This window comes from Heloderma suspectum, chromosome 7 (genome assembly GCF_057233095.1).
Source record: "Heloderma suspectum isolate Gila_16-S chromosome 7, 16-S_ref, whole genome shotgun sequence".
NCBI lineage: Eukaryota > Metazoa > Chordata > Lepidosauria > Squamata > Helodermatidae > Heloderma > Heloderma suspectum.
The window spans coordinates 43,740,470-43,758,442 of NC_139464.1; the positions used below are offsets into that span (position 1 = coordinate 43,740,470).

Here is a 17,973-nt window from a genome sequence, read left to right on the forward strand (position 1 = left end):
TTTGCTCCATTTATTTCAACCCAGATGCTCTCGATGGGGCTACCAAGCTCCTCCTCCTGTATTTCTGTGCAGAGATATGTATTTTTCACATACAGTGCAACCCCGCCTCCCTTTCTGTTCCTCCTGTTCTTTTTGAACAAGTTATATCCTTCAATTGCTGTATTCCAGTCATGAGAGTCATCCCACCAAGTCTCAGTTATACCTATCAAGTCATAATTTCCCTCCTGTATTAAGAGTTCAAGTTCGTTCTGTTTGTTTCCCATACTCTGGGCATTAGTATATAGACATCGAAGACCATGTGCTTCATAGTCTGGCTTTCTTCCTACCTGTGTCTGAAGACTATTATTGGACGCTATCAGAGCTGTTCTCTCCATTGCAGTGCATGAGCCTACGTCCATTGTTACCCCCAACATTACATCTCCCTTCCCCGTAGGATTCAGTTTAAAGCCCTCCTGATGAAGTTCTTCATGCTGTGGCCAAACACATTCTTCCCAGCCTTTGTGAGGTGCAACCCATCCCTAGCCAACAGCCCATCTTCCAGGAAGTATAGCCCGTGGTCCCAGAATCCAAATCTCTCTCGTCGGCACCACCTTCGTAGCCAGTCATTCACCCGGAGTATTTTTCGTTCCCTTTCTATCCCTCTTCTAACTACTGGAAGGATGGATGAGAAAACTATCTGGGCCCCAAAGTTCTTGAGTTTCCTTCCCAAAGCTTCAAAGTCTGACGTGATCTCTTCGTAGCTCCGCTTGGCGGTATCATTTGTTCCCACATGGATGAGAAGAAAGGGATACCTGTCAGTGGGCTTTATGAGTGCAGGCAACCTTTCAGTCACATCTCTAATCTGTCCTCCCGGGAGACAACATACCTGGCGAGTCCACGTTTTCTCCAAACGGAGACCAACTGACATCCTAACTCTTAGAAACCCCTGGTAGGCTGTTCCTTTGTATTTCCTCTGAGTCTCAGGCAATTAGCATCTATAAGCCTCATTAGGCTGAATGGAAATAAAGCTTTGGAAAGCAGCCCTTTAGTATGACTGTTGATTCTGGCTATTGGAGGGCTCAGAAGACAGCAGGGGCATTCCTGACAGATACAGTGGAGGCTGGTGGCTCCGATGCCAGTGGGACGGGTTGCTCCTTTAGAGTTCTGACTGAAACCCAGAGCAGATTCATCGCACCACTGACATCAGAGCCACCAGCCTCCACTGGCTGGATGTATTTAAGCTGAATGGTTGTCAGGGATACTGTAGTTGTAAGATTCCTGCATTGAATAGTGGGTTGGACTAGTTGATCTCGCCAATTCCTTAATTCTAATATAAATATGATTAATTACCTACAAAACTCTAGCCTTGTGCATTGTCAGAGGCTGCTACTCAAAATCCTTATTGTAGCTAGCTGCAGAGACACTGTTCCAACTGCCTCATAACCCCTGCAGCGCTGCCTGGCACATTATCCACCTTCTTACATTACACCAATGCCTCCTCTTGGAGAGACACCTACACTTTAAAGCAGCATATTTCTCATATCATCACTTCATTTAGATAACAGTGCCAGGGCTTAACTGTGTCAGATTCTAGCCAATGCTTAACCATGCAGAAGACCTGAGAACAGTTTATTAAGTCACTTGCAGCATTAATATAATTTCCTACCGAGACGGATAGGTTATTGGTCACCTTATGTATCTGGAATATTTACTTGTCATTCTACACCCAGAAGAAGGACATGTGCCAGAGAGAGAGTTATATGTAGAGATCTGCTTGTTTAGTATTATTGCATGAGCCAAATGGTGGTGGGCTGGAGATAATGAAGCAAAAGCTGGATGACCCTTGAGCAGTGATGCTGTTGTTGCGTCCTTCATTGCAGGTCTGCACTGACCATGAGGTTGGACTAGAGGATCTCCAGGATCCCTTCCAACTCTAAGATTCTATGAAATCATGGCCATTTTGGCTTAGGCTTCCATATTGCCTGCATCAGGCCATTCAGATCAGAGTCCAGAAAGGTGTAGATTCAAATCCCTTAACACTCATCGAATATTTTCTCCTTTATCAAACTCTCCCATGATGTCCAACAGCTATGGAGACCAGGGCTTCCATCATCTCAAGGCCTTGCTGCACTCTGTGGGATAGCAGCCGTCACCTTTGAACAAGCCCTGTGTGACAAATGGGAGCCTGCACTTTTCAACCCAATGAGGTAGGACAGGCTGCAAGATTCCCTTTGTTATCCAATTAGGGCAGGGGTGCATAGCCCTTTTTTCTGTCAAGGGCTGCATTCCCTCATGGGTAGTGTGTGTGTGTGTGTGTGTGTGGGGGTTTGCATGAAGCCAGCAGTGGGGAAGGCCAGAGTCAAAAGCAGGTGGGTCCTCCATTTTCTTTCTGCCATCCCCCGATTTTTCTCTCCCTCCCTTCCCATGCAGAGGACTGCCAGTTCAGAGGTCTGAACTGATTGCATGCACAGGGCTTTTGAAGTTAGGCCGAGGGCTGCCTAGAAGTAAGCCAAGGGCTGCCAGTTGCCCACCCCTCATTTAGGGTTATTCATTGCCATCACCCATGATTATTAATTCCAAGCCTGAGCATGTGGGAATTTGCCCTTTCCCAACAGCCACACACTGGGTCAATATTTTGATCAGGCTATCCACCAGAACCCCAAGATCCCTTTCCCTGGTCAGTCACCTTGAGCTCAGACCCCATCAGAAGTTAGGATTTTTGGCCTTGTGAAGTAAGCCTAGAAATAAAAGCAGTTGGAACTTACCAAGATTCAGTCAGTGCGTAGAGCAGAGGTCACAATTCGCAGTCTAACAACATATGGTCACAATTCTCATCAGCCCTCATCAGCTTAGCCAATGGTTGGGGATGATGGCGTTGCAGTCTAAACAACTGGAGAGCTGCATGTTCCCCACCCCTGATGTAGAGAAACTGTGCTCAGTAGTTTCTCTCCATAGTACCAACAATAAACCTCAACAGCTCAGGGCTGAAGAGGTGGCCACTTGAACTTTCGTGTCCTTATTGTTTGGAACTCCATACTGCTGTTGGTGTAGCCCACTCTACTTTGGTTTTCCCCACTGATGTAGCTTCATGTACTTATCCCTGCATGCTAAACAGCTTCACACAAATTCTCAGCTGTCAAAACCTCCCTCTTATACCCCCTGAGAAATTCTGGCCCTTATCTTTTGCAAATGCTGACAGCACCTTAAAAAAACCAACAGTTAGAATTCATTTATTTGATTTCATCCTATCCTTCCCTTAAACCCTTTCAGGAGCTTGGAGTAGCCATTTTATTTTCACAAGTACCCTCTGAAGCAGGTTAGGCTGAGAAACTGCAAATGCCATGGCTAGGTTTGTTCACATCCAAACTTAATACTCTAGTCACATTACGGATGTTTTTATATAAAAACTTTTATTGTGCAATTGCACCACCTCGTTCATGGAATTTTATGGGTCCAGATGTCATCTTCAGTTTGTAGCTCTCCAGTATTTTCTCACCATTCCTCCCATCTTTTTTCTTACCAGAAAGAAAATAAATCAGTCAATGAAGACATAATAGCTGCACAAAAGAATGGAGCGGGGAGGGGGAATAACACCACACCACACTACTGATGCTTCAGAAAGCAGGCCTAGCTTCAGACAGCGAGCATCAAAAAGAATACACAGAAGCAGGACATTAGCTAAATGTCAGTTCTCATTTAATGTTTTTACAATCTTGTTTGCAACATTTACCACATAAATCATCTAAATAAATAGATGCTGTACAGTCTCTTAACCATTATCAGTACAAAAATAAAGCCGCACATTGTGTCAATTAAAACTTGCTCTGGCCTTCTCATTTCTGTTACAATCTCTGTTTTCAGCAAACACTCACTCAGTCACAAAAAGGCATTAAAATGTCAATTTATTTACTTTTAATTTTGCTTGGAATTTGTTCCCTCAGCCCCGCCCTCCCAAAATACATTCAGTTAGTCTGTTCAAAAAAACCAAAGACGCTCATTCTGTGCAAAGGAAGCTTTCATGTGCAAAGATAACTTGGGCACTGTGTCAAGAAGATACCACTCAGATATCATGCCAATAAGGAGAACAAGCAAACAAATGAACAAAAATCCACAACACACACAGAACAATTAGAAGAAAGCAACACGTCTGCTTCTCTCTCCCATCACAACTATACTGCCCCTTTCTAAACCCAAAGAAAACAAGAATATAAAATTAAGCAATTAATTCAGACTGGCATCTTGAAAGATCAAGCAGTGCAAATGAGGCCGAACACAGCTCCACCCCCCTTCAACAGGATACAGACTTGGCACTAAATAATCCTTCAGACTTCAATAGACAATTATAATGCCCTGTTTTGATTTATTAAATCGATTTCATGGTATTTCCCCCACCCCTTCCACAAAAAGGGGTCACCAGTTAAAGAATACAACAGTCATTAAGTAAAAGCTGCTGCATTCCTTTCATCCCACCCAAAAGCCTGACTTAGCTCCCTATCCCTAGTAAGCTATTAAAGTGCAATTTGTCAAGGAAAAGGGGGAACTCTGAAAAGATGCATTAAAAATATATGTTATATATACACATATAAATGGAAGAGATCCACAATGCTGCATTTGACCAACTTGTCCAAGGCTGGAGGGATTTGTATCAGAAGCAACTTATTGCTGATATCTGGAAAGTGTTGAGAGTTCAAGAAGAGTTTGGAATTGTATCAAATTCTAGAGGAGGATTATGCTCTCCTTGCCCAGAATGGTGAGCCCACTGTGCAATTCAGCTTGAAAAAATAGCTGAAGAGTGTGGAAAAAAGTTTAAGAGCAGCCTTGGGTCTGATATGGCTACCCCTGTACCTTACCAATGCCATTCCTAAACACCAGAGAAGTAAGCATTTACAGTGCAAGCCTATGCATACTGACGCAGAAGGAAGCACCGCTGTTTTCAATGAGGTTTACTTCCAGGTAACTGTGCATAGGACTGTAGTCTTGGTATTCATTTCTGTGCATTTTAGGCTGGGTTTGTCCTGGTGCAAACTTGCAACTTGCTTAGCAGACAGATGCACAGGTGGCCTACACAATCTCTGTTGCAAGCAAGTGCAACCATTGGTGTGACTGCGGTCTTAGCCTGGAAGTGTGTCATTACTAAGTTTATTCTGTAGCAACGTTCCTCTTTAAACTGGTACACTGTGTCATAGGACAATTCAGAGGTGCGTTGGCCAAAATAAGATTTGGATTTTGATTCATAAAAAACTTTGGTGCCAATACTACATTCCCCCACCTTCCTTTGAGATTCTATTTCAACTCCCTTTCTCCCACCAATTATGTTGGGCTTAAAAGCTTCAGACTAGGAGAGTATCCTATCCACACCAAGCAAGCCATCACCCCTATGGGTTTAATGTACATCTTTCCCCATTGTTTGGGACTTCTCCAAAGCTGGTTTTGCAAGTAAAAACCCAACTTTGAGCTCCTATTCCCTTCTACTTCCAAACCATGCTTGCTTTGTGGGGCTTTTTTGGTTTAGAGAAGAAAAAAAAAACTTCCTATGTTCTACAATAGCGTTTACATTTTCCAAAATCAAGGGAAAGAGAGAGGAAGGGACTGCCTTTTCCAAGGAAGTTCCTTATTATTAGAAAGGAAAACCTGGCTCACATTTCACACTTTGTCCCATTTATTAAAAGGACACTATACTGTCTTGTGCAACAGACAGCCCACAACCACCAAGCAAAATGACTGTATGTAGTCATGTTACCCCTGTTATCATCCATTTTGGTTGCATGTGCAGAGATACCTCAAGGAGTATCAACATAACTATATAAAAACTTACAAAGTCAACTCTTCATAACAATTATGGTCTTGGCCTTATTCATCCTTAAGCCTTTGGTGGCTGCAGGGGGGATATGGTATCTTTCCTATGGTGAAGAACACCCGGCAAGACAATGTCACTGGAGGACACCAAATTGTTGAGTATGCCTAACTCTACAATGTATGGTGCCCCAGGTTGCACTTCCCTTTTAGATTAAGAGACAGATTCCCCTATCCACAGCACCTTATTCCTCACCCCCCACCTCCACATCTACTCACATCTCTGCCAATAACTATTCTTAGTATAGCTTAAGGCCAATTCTTTTCTAAATAATGCTCAAAACAGCAAACTGGAATATTAAATGATCCCATGTTCTCTAATGGGCATTAGAGCATGGTGTGCATAGGTGCATTTATACACACTACTTACACTGAATTGAAACAAGGCCCCTTCTCCACACATTCCTTCTCATGAATACTGCTAACTTCTCATGAATACTGTTCATGCCAAAAAGGTAAACAGCTCCATGACAAAACTAACTAGGTGCATACAGGGAATCATTCAACAGTAAAAATAACACAACTGGATTTCAGCTTGGACTAGCATAGTAGCCACTATGCAATTATTTTAAAGACAGGCATTTTGTATTTTACTAATCACTTTGGCATAATTTTATACAGTGGGCCACACAGTCAGGATCACAGGTTTGAAATGTTACCTTCCCAACAATGCCAGGCTTCAATGAATGCATCCCCGCCCTGAACCAAGTAGCAAGAATGTTATTAGAAATGAAAAAGAAAACATCATCCTACAGCAGTTTTGGAGACCAAGAAAAACTACTATCAATGTACCGTCCCACGTACCGTAGTGCTCTAAGGGCACTTTTCATGAGATCGAGATTTTTCAACTGGCTGATTTTATGCATGTATGTTCGCTAATCATACACATGCATACTATAATAGCGACTGCTTTTGGAACATCACCACACACCCTTCTACCACTCTAGCATTATTTTGCTGTATAGGGAAGGTAGTATATTTTGAGCAATGTAAAACTGGATCATTTTCTCTCTGATCATTGCCTCTGTTGAATATGCAATACTCTCATAGCAAATGCATGCTTACCAGCACTACCCAGTTCAGTCATGAAACCTGTGCTTATTTGATGTTAATACATCAAATATGATACTTATAATTGAAGAGGAGGAAAACTGATACTATTGGTACTGAAGTCAGCACCCTGGAAATGCAGAAGCAAACTCCAGCTCACATACCGCCACAGAAACCTGATCCTAAGCTTGGAACTTTCTTACATCATGTACTGGTGATCAGAATATTATTATATTCTCTTAAGTGCCATAACAAGTTTGTTGCTAAACAGATCAAAATTTGAATTTCTTCAGGTATCACTAGCAGCCTCTTTATTGATTCTTTAAAATATAAACTGAAAATGGCCACTTTTGCACGTAACAATAAGCCAGAATTGCTGGCTTACTGTGAGCAAACAATTAACGTGCTAGTGCATGCAGTTTGTTTTCTCCTCCTTTCACACAAGCAGGTAAAACAAACTACAATTGAAAGTTTTGCATGACATCCGAACCTGGGCTTTTGGTTTGGTGTTCCTAAACAAGCTAGGATTTGTAAGCTAACAACAAACCTGGGTTTCCATTTCTGGTTTATTACCTCCTCGTAATATTATTTATTATTTATTACACAGTAAAACAGCTGTGTGCATCAGCATTATGCTCGTTCACAGTAAACTGGGATAAGCCAGCAATTCTGGCTAATCATTATGTGCGAAAGGGGCCGGTGACTCAAACACACTCTTCCATTCATGCTAAGTCAAATGTATAGTTTTCTGCCCAGAACTCTGAACTTAAACAATGCATGGGCTCCTGGGAAGTATATTGGCAAAATGTTCAGTATATGGTTTGTTTTCACAATTAGTACCCTGCCATGCTTTTAGTTTTAGAAATGATGCAGAGCTGTGACAATCATGAATCTCGTGCATACATTAAGGCATTTTTGCAAAGGATGAAAAATAAGTTACAGCAACTTCAAAACCTCCTGCAAGATCATGCATCATAGATGCACTATGGCTGCTACCTTCCCTACCCCCTCCTTTGTAGAACAGCTGTATGAACACAGAGAAATTCAGCAGGCAAATTTTTTCCCCAGGATGAAGATGCAGCAATGGTGAAAACTGAACAGACTGAATTTCTGCCTTATCACACGGCTATTAAACAACAAACCCTGCCAGAAATGGGGTGGGGGACACATAGCCAAATGGCAAGTCATTGGGCACATTTGAAAAGGCTAATAGGGGATAGCCTAGTATTGCTTTAAAAAGCATGTTCTTGAGTCCCAATTACACATGACAGTCATCCGTCCCCCCCCGCCTGCAAGTCAAAATAGTTGCATGTTACCTGGCCAATCTTACTGCCATGGGATTAGATACATACATGAAACCCGCTGTGACAACCTGATTTAAAATTAGTTATTGTTATCATTTACGGGACCCTATGTGAATGCTCCATTTAAAATGTACTGGTTCACATGCACAGGGTTTTAGCAGATTTGGACTATTTTTCTCTTCATGGTAATAGATTCTTTTGGCTAAGCAACATTTTAATTTGTTTCTAGGCCTCCCAAGCTTTGCAAAGCCCATCCCACCAAGTGGGGGGCACAGGAGCGGAGAGAACAAAGGCTGGGTTCTTCTTATTCAACATTAAAACCGAATTGCCAGTATTCCAGCCACACACTACCCTGGAATCCTGTCACCTCACCAGAAACAAGCCTTTTGCTCCTAGTAACTAGAGATGCTCCAACTTCAATGTACTCCTGGTTTGAAAGTGGGGAGGGGGAGCACTACACAAAATGTCTTTTCACTAGTAAGAACAACACAACTGAGTATCACAAAGCCATTTTCAAAACAACACTGTTTCAAACGACAAAAAAAAGGGGCAGGGGGAGAGAACGCTTTCCTTCTCAGGCTGACAGCCTGGTACTTAATATTTGCATATGTTTGAGTAAGACTTATTTTCACATAAGTAGCTTGGGATCACAGCCTGAGTTTTGAGAGAGGCAAACCATGACTTAGATATGTCAAAGGAGAGGCAAAGGATCCTTTCCCTTCCAGCCTCACACAACTGTAAGGATTCAAATCAATTGGGAAGACGCCAGCCCCTTATTAATGCACTCCAAAGCTCTAAGGCTAGAAACTATTTTATGCAAGGATAGACATCAGTGCCCCCAAACCACGCGATTTTCAAAATTTTAAAAAAAACACACTCTTCAGGCAGAGATTGTTTCTGTCACGTTAACTACCAAAGCTTCCTCCTGCATGGACATCACAGACTTTTTTTTCTTATTATTAGAAGTAGGGGAGTGGAAAGGAGAGAGAGAAAAGGTATTTTGGATATTGGCTTGGAAAGAGCATAAAGGGCACAACTGCACTGCAGATTTGTACTGGTTTACAGAGTCATTCCCAGGGAATTGTAGATGGGCTAATGAGAATTTTCACCCATCCCGTTTATTAGTTTATATGGTTTATTATCTTGTAATTCCCAAGATTCTTTGGGGGAAAGCTAGGACAGTTAAACCCATATAAAACTAATATAGGTTTGTAGTGTACATATGGCCTTAAAGGAAGACACAGAAGCACAAAACAGTAATTAGGTGACAAAACAAAAGTTTGCTTCCTTTCAAAATGTTTCTGCTATGTTAAACATTTAGCCAGACATGAATCCATCTAGGAAGGCAAGACTTTCATTTTGCACAATGTATGAAAATGGAATGAGTGGTCACAACTGCACAGCTGCAGTGAGTGTTCCAAATTCTGTATAATTAGAAGTCACTACTGTAGGGAGTTTTCTAAACTCTGTATGAAAAATGGGGCCATGAATATACAGAACTTGGGAACCCAATATTGTTATATAGTATCATAACCCAGCCCTTCATACATCAGCATCTATACATGGAGTTGATCTAGGGCTGCCAATTTCCCCACCGACCACTATAGTTATACAGCTTGATCTGTAGGAATTAATATGTGAAGCATTTCATGGCACTGTTGCTTACCAACTTCTGAAGACCAAGCCAGTGTTATGGTTACTGCTGCAGAGTCTGATGAATGCCCCATGTTCAGCTGCTGTGATACCATGTGTTGACTTGCCTCGGGAACCTGGTATTTTTCAGAGTAAGGCTGTTCATTAATTTCTGTAAAACAGCTTGATGGTATAGACCAGGCTTCCCTAAGCTTATGCCCTCCAGATGTGTTGGACTGCAACTCCCATCATTCCCAGCCAACATATTGGCCAATATGTTGTCTGGGAATGATGGGAGTTGCAGTCCAACATCTGGAGAGCACCAGGTTGGGGAAGGCTGGTATAGGCCCACCAAGCCCCCAAAACAGATAGCGATGGCCACAAAAGCTTAAATGCCTGCAGCAAAAAATGTCAGGGGAAAGATGATGCCATCCTCAAAACATGAACCAGCTAGAGCTCCAGTGAAGTTCAGGAGTTTTGTGGCTCTACCTTTTTGGAGGGTCAGATTAAAACCTAAAGAATTCAAATTTGGGGAAATTATTCCAATTTACACACACACACGTATGTAAACTTTGCTATTTTCCCCTGCACTCAGGAGGATATTCTGAGAAGAGACTGTCAAGTTCTAACTTTTTGTCCAGCTCTTCCATTAAGAGCTCAGCATTGAGTCAAGCTAACCCAGGTGTCATGCGATTCTGTAGCCTGACAGAAAGGACAAAAGAGGCCAGAATAGATTGGGGAAGGGAGCCCCAGTATATCCCACCCCACTTCCAAGAAGTCAACCCTCCTTTGTTAGTATAAATATCATGATTTACACCTTCTGACCCAATCTCAGCACCTCTCCCTTTAAGAGCTCTGGGAAAGAAAAAAATCCACAGCAGTTGCACTTAAATAGACAGGCACCATCTCTAAATTGACAGGTGACCATCTTGTACAGTACTACAGTGTTCCTCCAGAACTGAGCCTCAGGTCAGAGAGTGCAGGCAGACTGGGCTTAGAATTTCCACAGTATTTGAAACTCCGGTTTTATAAGTCTCCAGACTAATGTTAATTTCATACACCTAGGGAGGGAAGTATATTTTTTGTGTGTGAGCTAGAAAGAGGAAGTCAGTAACTACAGCAGTCAAAAGATGCATTGCAACATCTCATGCTCCACCAGTTTCTCTTTCAATCCCCAGCCCTAAACATGTTTACTCAGAAGTAAGTCCCATTAACTTCAGCGGTGCTGACTCTCAGGTACATATGATTAGGACTGCAGCCCTACTTTCTAGCTTCCCATCCTCAGTTTCCATAGGAAGATATATTTTCTGGAGTTTTCATTTGTCTAAGCAACATAAAGAAGCACACATGCACGCACAAGAACATATGCTAAAGTTATACAGTTCGTTGATACAATTCCTTTTAAAACAACGCAAAAAACTCACAAGGAAGTCTAACACAAGTTTCAAGGCATTGAAGTGCAAGACAAGGTTCCCTGGAACTGCAGGCACCTTCTCCCTAGCATAAGCGGGGAACTTCACAGACAGACATCCTTGCTTGTATAGAAAGACATTTACAAGGGCCAGAGGCTTCAGGATTAGGACAAGAGGGATAATACTACCAAGGAAACTGTGTCCCTTCAAAAGCAAATTAAGAGTGGAAGGACTTTACAAGCCTCACATTCATCTTCCAACCCCTGCCCCTTTCCCACCCCAATATTTCTGACCCCTTACTTTGACCAGACAGGGCAACAGTGATCAGTATCCACATCTACTCATGGCTTACAATCCCAGCCAAAAAATCCAGCAACAGCTACAATTCTTCTGACTCCATAAGAAAGCCTTCAACCCCACTTCTGACCCACCCAAGCCACAGCTCCAAGAGATGTATGAAGCCACAATAGGCTTCATATACTGGCCACATAATGAAAGTCAATGGCAAAGCTCCCTTCACCTTGAATAAGAGCAGAATTTTATGCAGTGTTCCTTAAATCACCTGGAGCTTGGCAAATATTTAGAATAGAGAGATTCCCAACACCCTCTTGGTAGCTGTGCATACCTTGATCCTCATTGATAGCTAAAAGATGTCCAAGCAGAACTAGTTAATACAGATATCTAGGCATTCAAAAGAAGAACAGTCTTCCAATTATTAACATATACAGAACTACAATTACTAGACAACTCCATCTTTTAGTCAAGACTTATGGATCCAAAGACAAGGCTTATGAATCCGAAGACAATAAAAGATGGACATGTAAAGCTACAGTTCATTAACTGCTCTCCACAGTGGCTTAGTTGTTACACATCATCATTCTTTCAACCAATGAGACCAGTATCTGCTTCTCTTCGGGTATCTGTGTTCCAGTTGCTGCTTTTCAAGGAATAGGTCTACACTGCATGCTCACTAGTGCACATTCAACTCCAACCATCCTCAGAGTCCACATTGAGCCCATATACAGTCCTGTGGGTCCTCCACATCTCTGAACACAGATGGGCACAATCATAGTCTACTCTAGGGGGATTCAAATGTCCTACCCACCAAGAACTCATTCCATGTCCAACTGTCTGCTGAGAATCCTGTAGCATGCCTGCTAAACAATCCTTGGCTGTTACAGAAGATTCTAGAGCACACTCTTAAGTTCATGAACAATGACAGCCGCCCCTGTTGGGACTTGCTATAGCCCCACATAAACTAAGCGCATGGCCAGACACCCAAACATTCTTGTGGCTGTGCATTGCAGGGATAACTTGGTAGTGGTTGTTGTTGTTGAGGAACCCCTGTTAATCTGCTGAGAAGCCACAGGTTTCCTAGAAAAACAGTCTTAAAACCACTGGCCCACATCACGGGAAGAGTAATGGCAAGATGCGCTTCTTGTGCCTGGTAACAGTGGTATGGTTCCTTGGGCCTCTGCTTCTAGAAAAGAATGAGCAGGGAAAGCACCAATGCAGGTGTTCCCGTGAGTAATTCAAACAAGCAAGCCCAGGTACCAATTGTATAGGTAGTCTCCCAAATTACAGCATCTGTGGAAGCACTGTGGACACCAGTGGGCCACATCTTGTACAGTACTGGTAAGTGAGGAAGCATCAAAAACAGGGGATCAGCCGCCCAAAGATGGAGGGGACTGCTGCTTTTCACAGATGTCACTGGGAAGGGAGCTGACCAGGGAAGCTGTTTGACCAAGGAAAATCTACACTGAAACATGGAAGAATACAGGGATAATTGGCCTCTTCCCTATTTCTGGACACTCACCCCCACTCCTTACTTCAAATGCAGATATGCCATTATGGATCTAAGGCAGGGATGCAGAACCTCTTTCAAGGGCTGAATTCATTTTGGAGAAGCTCTCGGAGACCCCCCCAAAATTAATATCGGCATATTTTAGCTTAAAGCTCTTCCTGCCACTCACTAAGCCTTAGGAGAGGCATTTCAATCTTTTAGGATGGGGGGAGGGGGAACTCCACAAAAGCCAGAAAGTCACCAAGTGATTGGTAGGTTGGGGAAAGGGTGTGTGGCCATCTGGGGAACCCTGAAGGGCAGGATTGGGAACCCAGGCTGAGCAGATTTGGCCTGCCGTCCTGAAGTTCAACACCACTGTCTTAGAGGGTGTCCTGGCTTATGAGCAGCTGCAAGTAGTATGGCCAACTGGGGAGCCCTGGAAGGCTGGATGGAGACTCCTGGAGGAAAGGATTCAGCCTCTCCAGGCCTAAGGTCCTGTACTGTGCCCCTGATGTAAGAATTGGACATTCTTCCACAACACACGGTGAATAAACATCTTTGCCAGTGAAAAGAGCTTCAGTTTCCCAGATGGACAAAGCAACAACAGACAAGTAATATAGCGATATACTCCCTTTCTCTCTCTGTATATATCTATCTATCTAACTATATATATATATATATCTATAGTAACAAATGAGGAAAAACACAGGCACCCCCACATTGCCTTTCTTGTTTTTGCGTATTTGAAAGTGGAGCACGGAAGAAAAGAAAGAGTCATAGAGACCAACAGTCAAAACAAAATCAAAATCCTCTGTAAACATTTGTGAAGGAATTTTTTTGGATTTTGCTTGTTAAATAATATAATTAAAAATCACCCACCCTAGAAAAATCTGATTGGGAACGCAGAAAAAACAACAACTATCCCCCAAACATGAAAAAAGGAAAAGAAAAAAAATGCATGAAATAAAAATGGAGATTCAGAACTGGATGCTCCGGTCTCGGAAGAAGCCCTCTGCCATTTGTGCTTCTCTGAAAGTCACGGTAATGGAGTTTGCTGTGATGTCTGTCACTGTCACTTCATTTGGGGGCAGGGCGGGGCTCCAGGTTAGGTTGCCTTCAGCTGTCTCTGAGCTCACTGTGGAAGAGGAAGGAGGGAAGAGAACAGCATGTGAGAGAGAGGCAGGAAAAAGGTGAAGAGACCAATAGGAAGCAAGGCTCTTGTTCTCTCATGGAAGATATCAACTACTGCAGAACGGACACACTTAGATAAAATATTGCAGAACTGACACACTCAACACCAGGGAGAGGGCAGAAGAACAAGAAAACAGAGTTGAAAAGAGGGAGCAAGTACACAGCCACACGCACTCACAAGAGACACATGATCTGTACAAACTGATGTTGTTTGGGTAGTTCCAACTAGCACTGAGATGTACTTATTTCAGGACTAATTTATTCCCAGTCCACCTCCAAACCCCAAAAACAACTTTAAAGAGAATATCAACAGACAATTGGATTGAGATCCCATACATCTATGCACTAGCAAATCCTCTCACTTAAACGGGACAGTGTGCCACTGGCCTGAAATTGAGTTTACGTTGTGCAACTAAGTACCAAAGAGATATTTTCCAGACTCTACCATTAGCACATTGCGACAAGAAAAATGGGAATTCCCCACAAAGCAGTTTAAGAAAGGGCTGGCTGTTACTCTTTCAAAGCCCTCAGAATGTGCTTCCTTTTAGGGTCAAACAAGTGGGAAGTTACATTCTCCCTCCTTTATACGAGTTCAACAAGTTTATTTCCCCATATGGCCCCAGCAAATTCAGCTCACAATGAGCACCCACCCCCACCCCAGTCTTGACATGTTTGGGGCTTAGACAAAAAAGAGAATAGCAGCAATAATCCCCATACCAAAATAGATACATGGAGGAGAGGGGAGGGAAGCCTCCATTTTCTATTACTTTACCTGTTCTGCACCCTCCTGTCCCACCTGGGGATGCACTGTGGGCCCTTTAACTGGGTATTCCTGGCTTCTGTCTCGGATATCTGAGGTGTGTCTACTCTCACCTGAGAAAGACTCCATTCTCCCCGACACTACCCGGAATTCCACATGTGCGCACACGTCGAAGGGAGAATAAAAAAAATAAGGTTTTACATATCTCTAGTAGCTTCGTCAACTACACCTCAAGGGGCTTCACAACACCACAGTGGATGGTTCCAAAGGACCCAAGAAATGAAGCAGCCCTCTGGTATTGTCAGACTTACGAGAAGGAAGAGTGAGCCGCTTCACTGGCAGCCAGAAACAACCTAAACCCATGTTGTTCTTTCCAAACCATTTGAGCAGACATCTCAATGTAAAATACATTTTTATAAAAGATGTACTCCCCTGTTCAGACTGCCTCTTCGCTAAGGAGTTTCGCACCACTCACGTTCTGAGATAAGTTACATCAACGGGGCATCCAGGACTGCCTGTAACCAGGCCCCTCCTGTTTTGTCCTGCCTGTCCCGCTCACTCTAGCAACTATCTTTTGGTTTTCCCACCTGCCCCTGTTTAATTATTTTCCCCTTCTGAAGTTAGCAATATGACTGTGCCTGGCAGGCAGCCATGGTATGGATGCTGCTCCTTATGAAGTGCCACTATGTAGGGCTGCTGTCTGGGACAAATGCCCTTTCCCCCCATAACTGGACCAGCGTATATGTTGCCCACAAGTTGGGGAAGGCTTCTCCATCCTGGGGCTTTCCAGCAGTTTTGGGCTTCAATTCCCATTAGCCCCAGCCAGCATGCCCAATGGTCAGGAATGCTGGGAGTTGTAGTCCAAAACATTTAGAGGGCACCAGGCCAAGTTAGGGAATGTCCTGCTACTGGAGTTACTACCCTATTCTTAGTAAACACTGCTTCTGTCCTGTTAAGGCTCTTTTAAAAACCAGGAAAACAACAACATGAAGACTCCCATATGCACAGGTGGGTGCTATTAAAGCTCAAGTGCATCCTTCCCCCCTGCCCCCAAAAACCCCACCTTGCTCTTGGGGCTATTCTAGAAGATGCCAAATCCACAGAGACTTTGCCCCTACTTAGCTGAAGAGGGTGATGTCACAGTTACCCTTCTGCTGAAAATACTAATCTACAGAAGAGAATACAAGCATTGAGATGGCTAAATAAGATGGCTCTTACATGGTACTTCCATGAATATATGAAGCTGCCTTATGTTGAATCAAGTCCATCTTGTGCAGTACTGTCTACTTTGACTGAGAGTGGCTCTCTCCAAGGTCTCAGGCAACAGGTGCTCTATGAAACTACAGGCTTATGGCCATTCCCCATCAGGACTTATAAAAAACAAGAGCTATTTGAACTCATTCACTGAAAAGCTCTCATTACAAGGTCAGGAGGAGGAAGGGAGAATACCTATGTCAGAACAGGTATTCAACCTGTGAAGCTACAGCAGGCCAGGTGCAATCTTCCATTCAATGACCCTCCCAAAGGCATATCAAGTGAATGGGTGGTTATGATTAGGACTTCGTGTGTACACTCCATGGTTCTGCAGTTTGGATGCTCAAGCATTGTATGTGGTATTGCAAGCAGAACATAGTATTCTAGGAATCTCAGTTTACTTTTATTTAGATTTATATGGTTTTAAAAGCAAGTTATCTAGGCCTAAAGGCTGCGAAGGTAGGTGTTATCATCTATGGACAAAGCTTGGTGAAACGTTAGAACAGACTTCCCCAACTTGGTGTCCTCCAGATGTGCTGGACCACAACTCATAGGAACAGAGGAAGCTGCCTTATATGGAGCTCAGACCCTTGGTCCATCTAGCCCTGTGTTGTCGACACTGACTGGCAGCGGCTCTCCAGGGTTTCAGACTAGGATTCTTTCCTAGCCTTACCCGGAGATCCCGGGGATTGAACCTGGGACCTTCTGCATGCAATGCATGTGCTCTACCACTGAGCTATGCCCTCCCCCTATTGGAAATGATAGGAATCACAGCTCACACCTGTGAACTGTGTCCCCCCATAGCTGCAAATGATGGGAATTGCGGTCCAATATATCTGGAGAGTCACAGGTTGGGGAAAACTGCCTTAGAAGGTACTCCAGAAGCTGTAGTAGAAACACATTTATGTGTTTTGAGCAGGACTTTCTAGTGTCAGAGATGGAACTTCATTGACTGGCTAAACTCCTTGCCCTGCCCCAGGGCTAGCAGAAGTAGAATAAATTATCCAAAGGAAGCAAGTTTGCTTCAATGGCAACACACACACACAACTTGGAAAATGTAGCTCTCGTGGCACACAATACAGGTCACCATGGGAATATTTTTTTCAAATCACAGAATACATACAGCCCTTGTAAGGATGGCTCAGTGGGGTTCAACACAGATGCCATTCAGCTGTTTAACACACTGCACATGTGTGATGGTCACTGTAAAAAATAAAGTTCTTCAAAATATAAAGTGTTCCTCTATCAAACAGCAGATGTCAGATATATTTATCTATGCTACAGAGCTTGCATGGGGCTTATACCAATCCCGGCTTCCCCTGAAGAAGCCTGATAGTTGTAGTTCAGTGACTGGGTTCGTACAACATGCTAACCCACACTCAGTGGTGGTGGTTGTCGTCGTCATCATCATCCTGCCTTTTTCCCAATACTGGGACTCAGTACTGGTTAAGTGTGGGCTGTTGTTATACCATGTGCTGTGGCTTCTTTTTCTCCACCTTGAGAACCCATGGTTTATTCTTGGGTTGTTCAGGGTGGTTAACAAGCCCCACTGCATGGTTAACAAGCCACCCAGTGGAAAATGTGCTGGATTCAGACAGCACACTACCCTATGCTTCAACAAACAACCCACACTCAACCACTGAATGTGGGTTAGCATGTTGTGTGAATAACCCCAGTGAGAGTGTAGCCCAGCCTTCCCCAACCTGGTGACGGCTAGATGTGTTGGACTGCAATTCCCACGGCCATTCTGGCTAC

General features: G+C 43.4%; 1 protein-coding gene and 1 long non-coding RNA gene across 4 annotated transcripts in view; one reads left to right on the forward strand and one right to left on the reverse strand.

The window, feature by feature from the left end:
- The window catches only part of LOC146339645 (uncharacterized), a 20,476-nt gene extending 16,528 nt beyond the window's left edge, over nucleotides 1–3,948 (forward strand). The window contains exons 2-3 of the long non-coding RNA XR_014784291.1: nucleotides 2,068–2,186; nucleotides 3,503–3,948. This is a non-coding gene — a long non-coding RNA (uncharacterized LOC146339645). The remainder of the gene's footprint in view (nucleotides 1–2,067; nucleotides 2,187–3,502) is intronic.
- CBX7 (chromobox 7) overlaps nucleotides 833–17,973 on the reverse strand; it is a 34,595-nt gene continuing 17,454 nt past the window's right edge. Inside the window, exons 6-7 of one of the 3 annotated variants that reach the window (XM_084809867.1) lie at nucleotides 14,977–15,104; nucleotides 834–14,148 (exon numbers count right to left, since the gene is read on the reverse strand). In XM_084809867.1, the coding sequence (XP_084665993.1) occupies nucleotides 14,146–14,148; nucleotides 14,977–15,104 (131 nt within the window). In that variant the 3' untranslated portion in view covers nucleotides 834–14,145. Of the gene's footprint in view, nucleotides 17,422–17,973 lie in introns of all 3 variants that reach the window. The other 2 variants (XM_084809868.1, XM_084809866.1) reach the window with 2 other exon arrangements.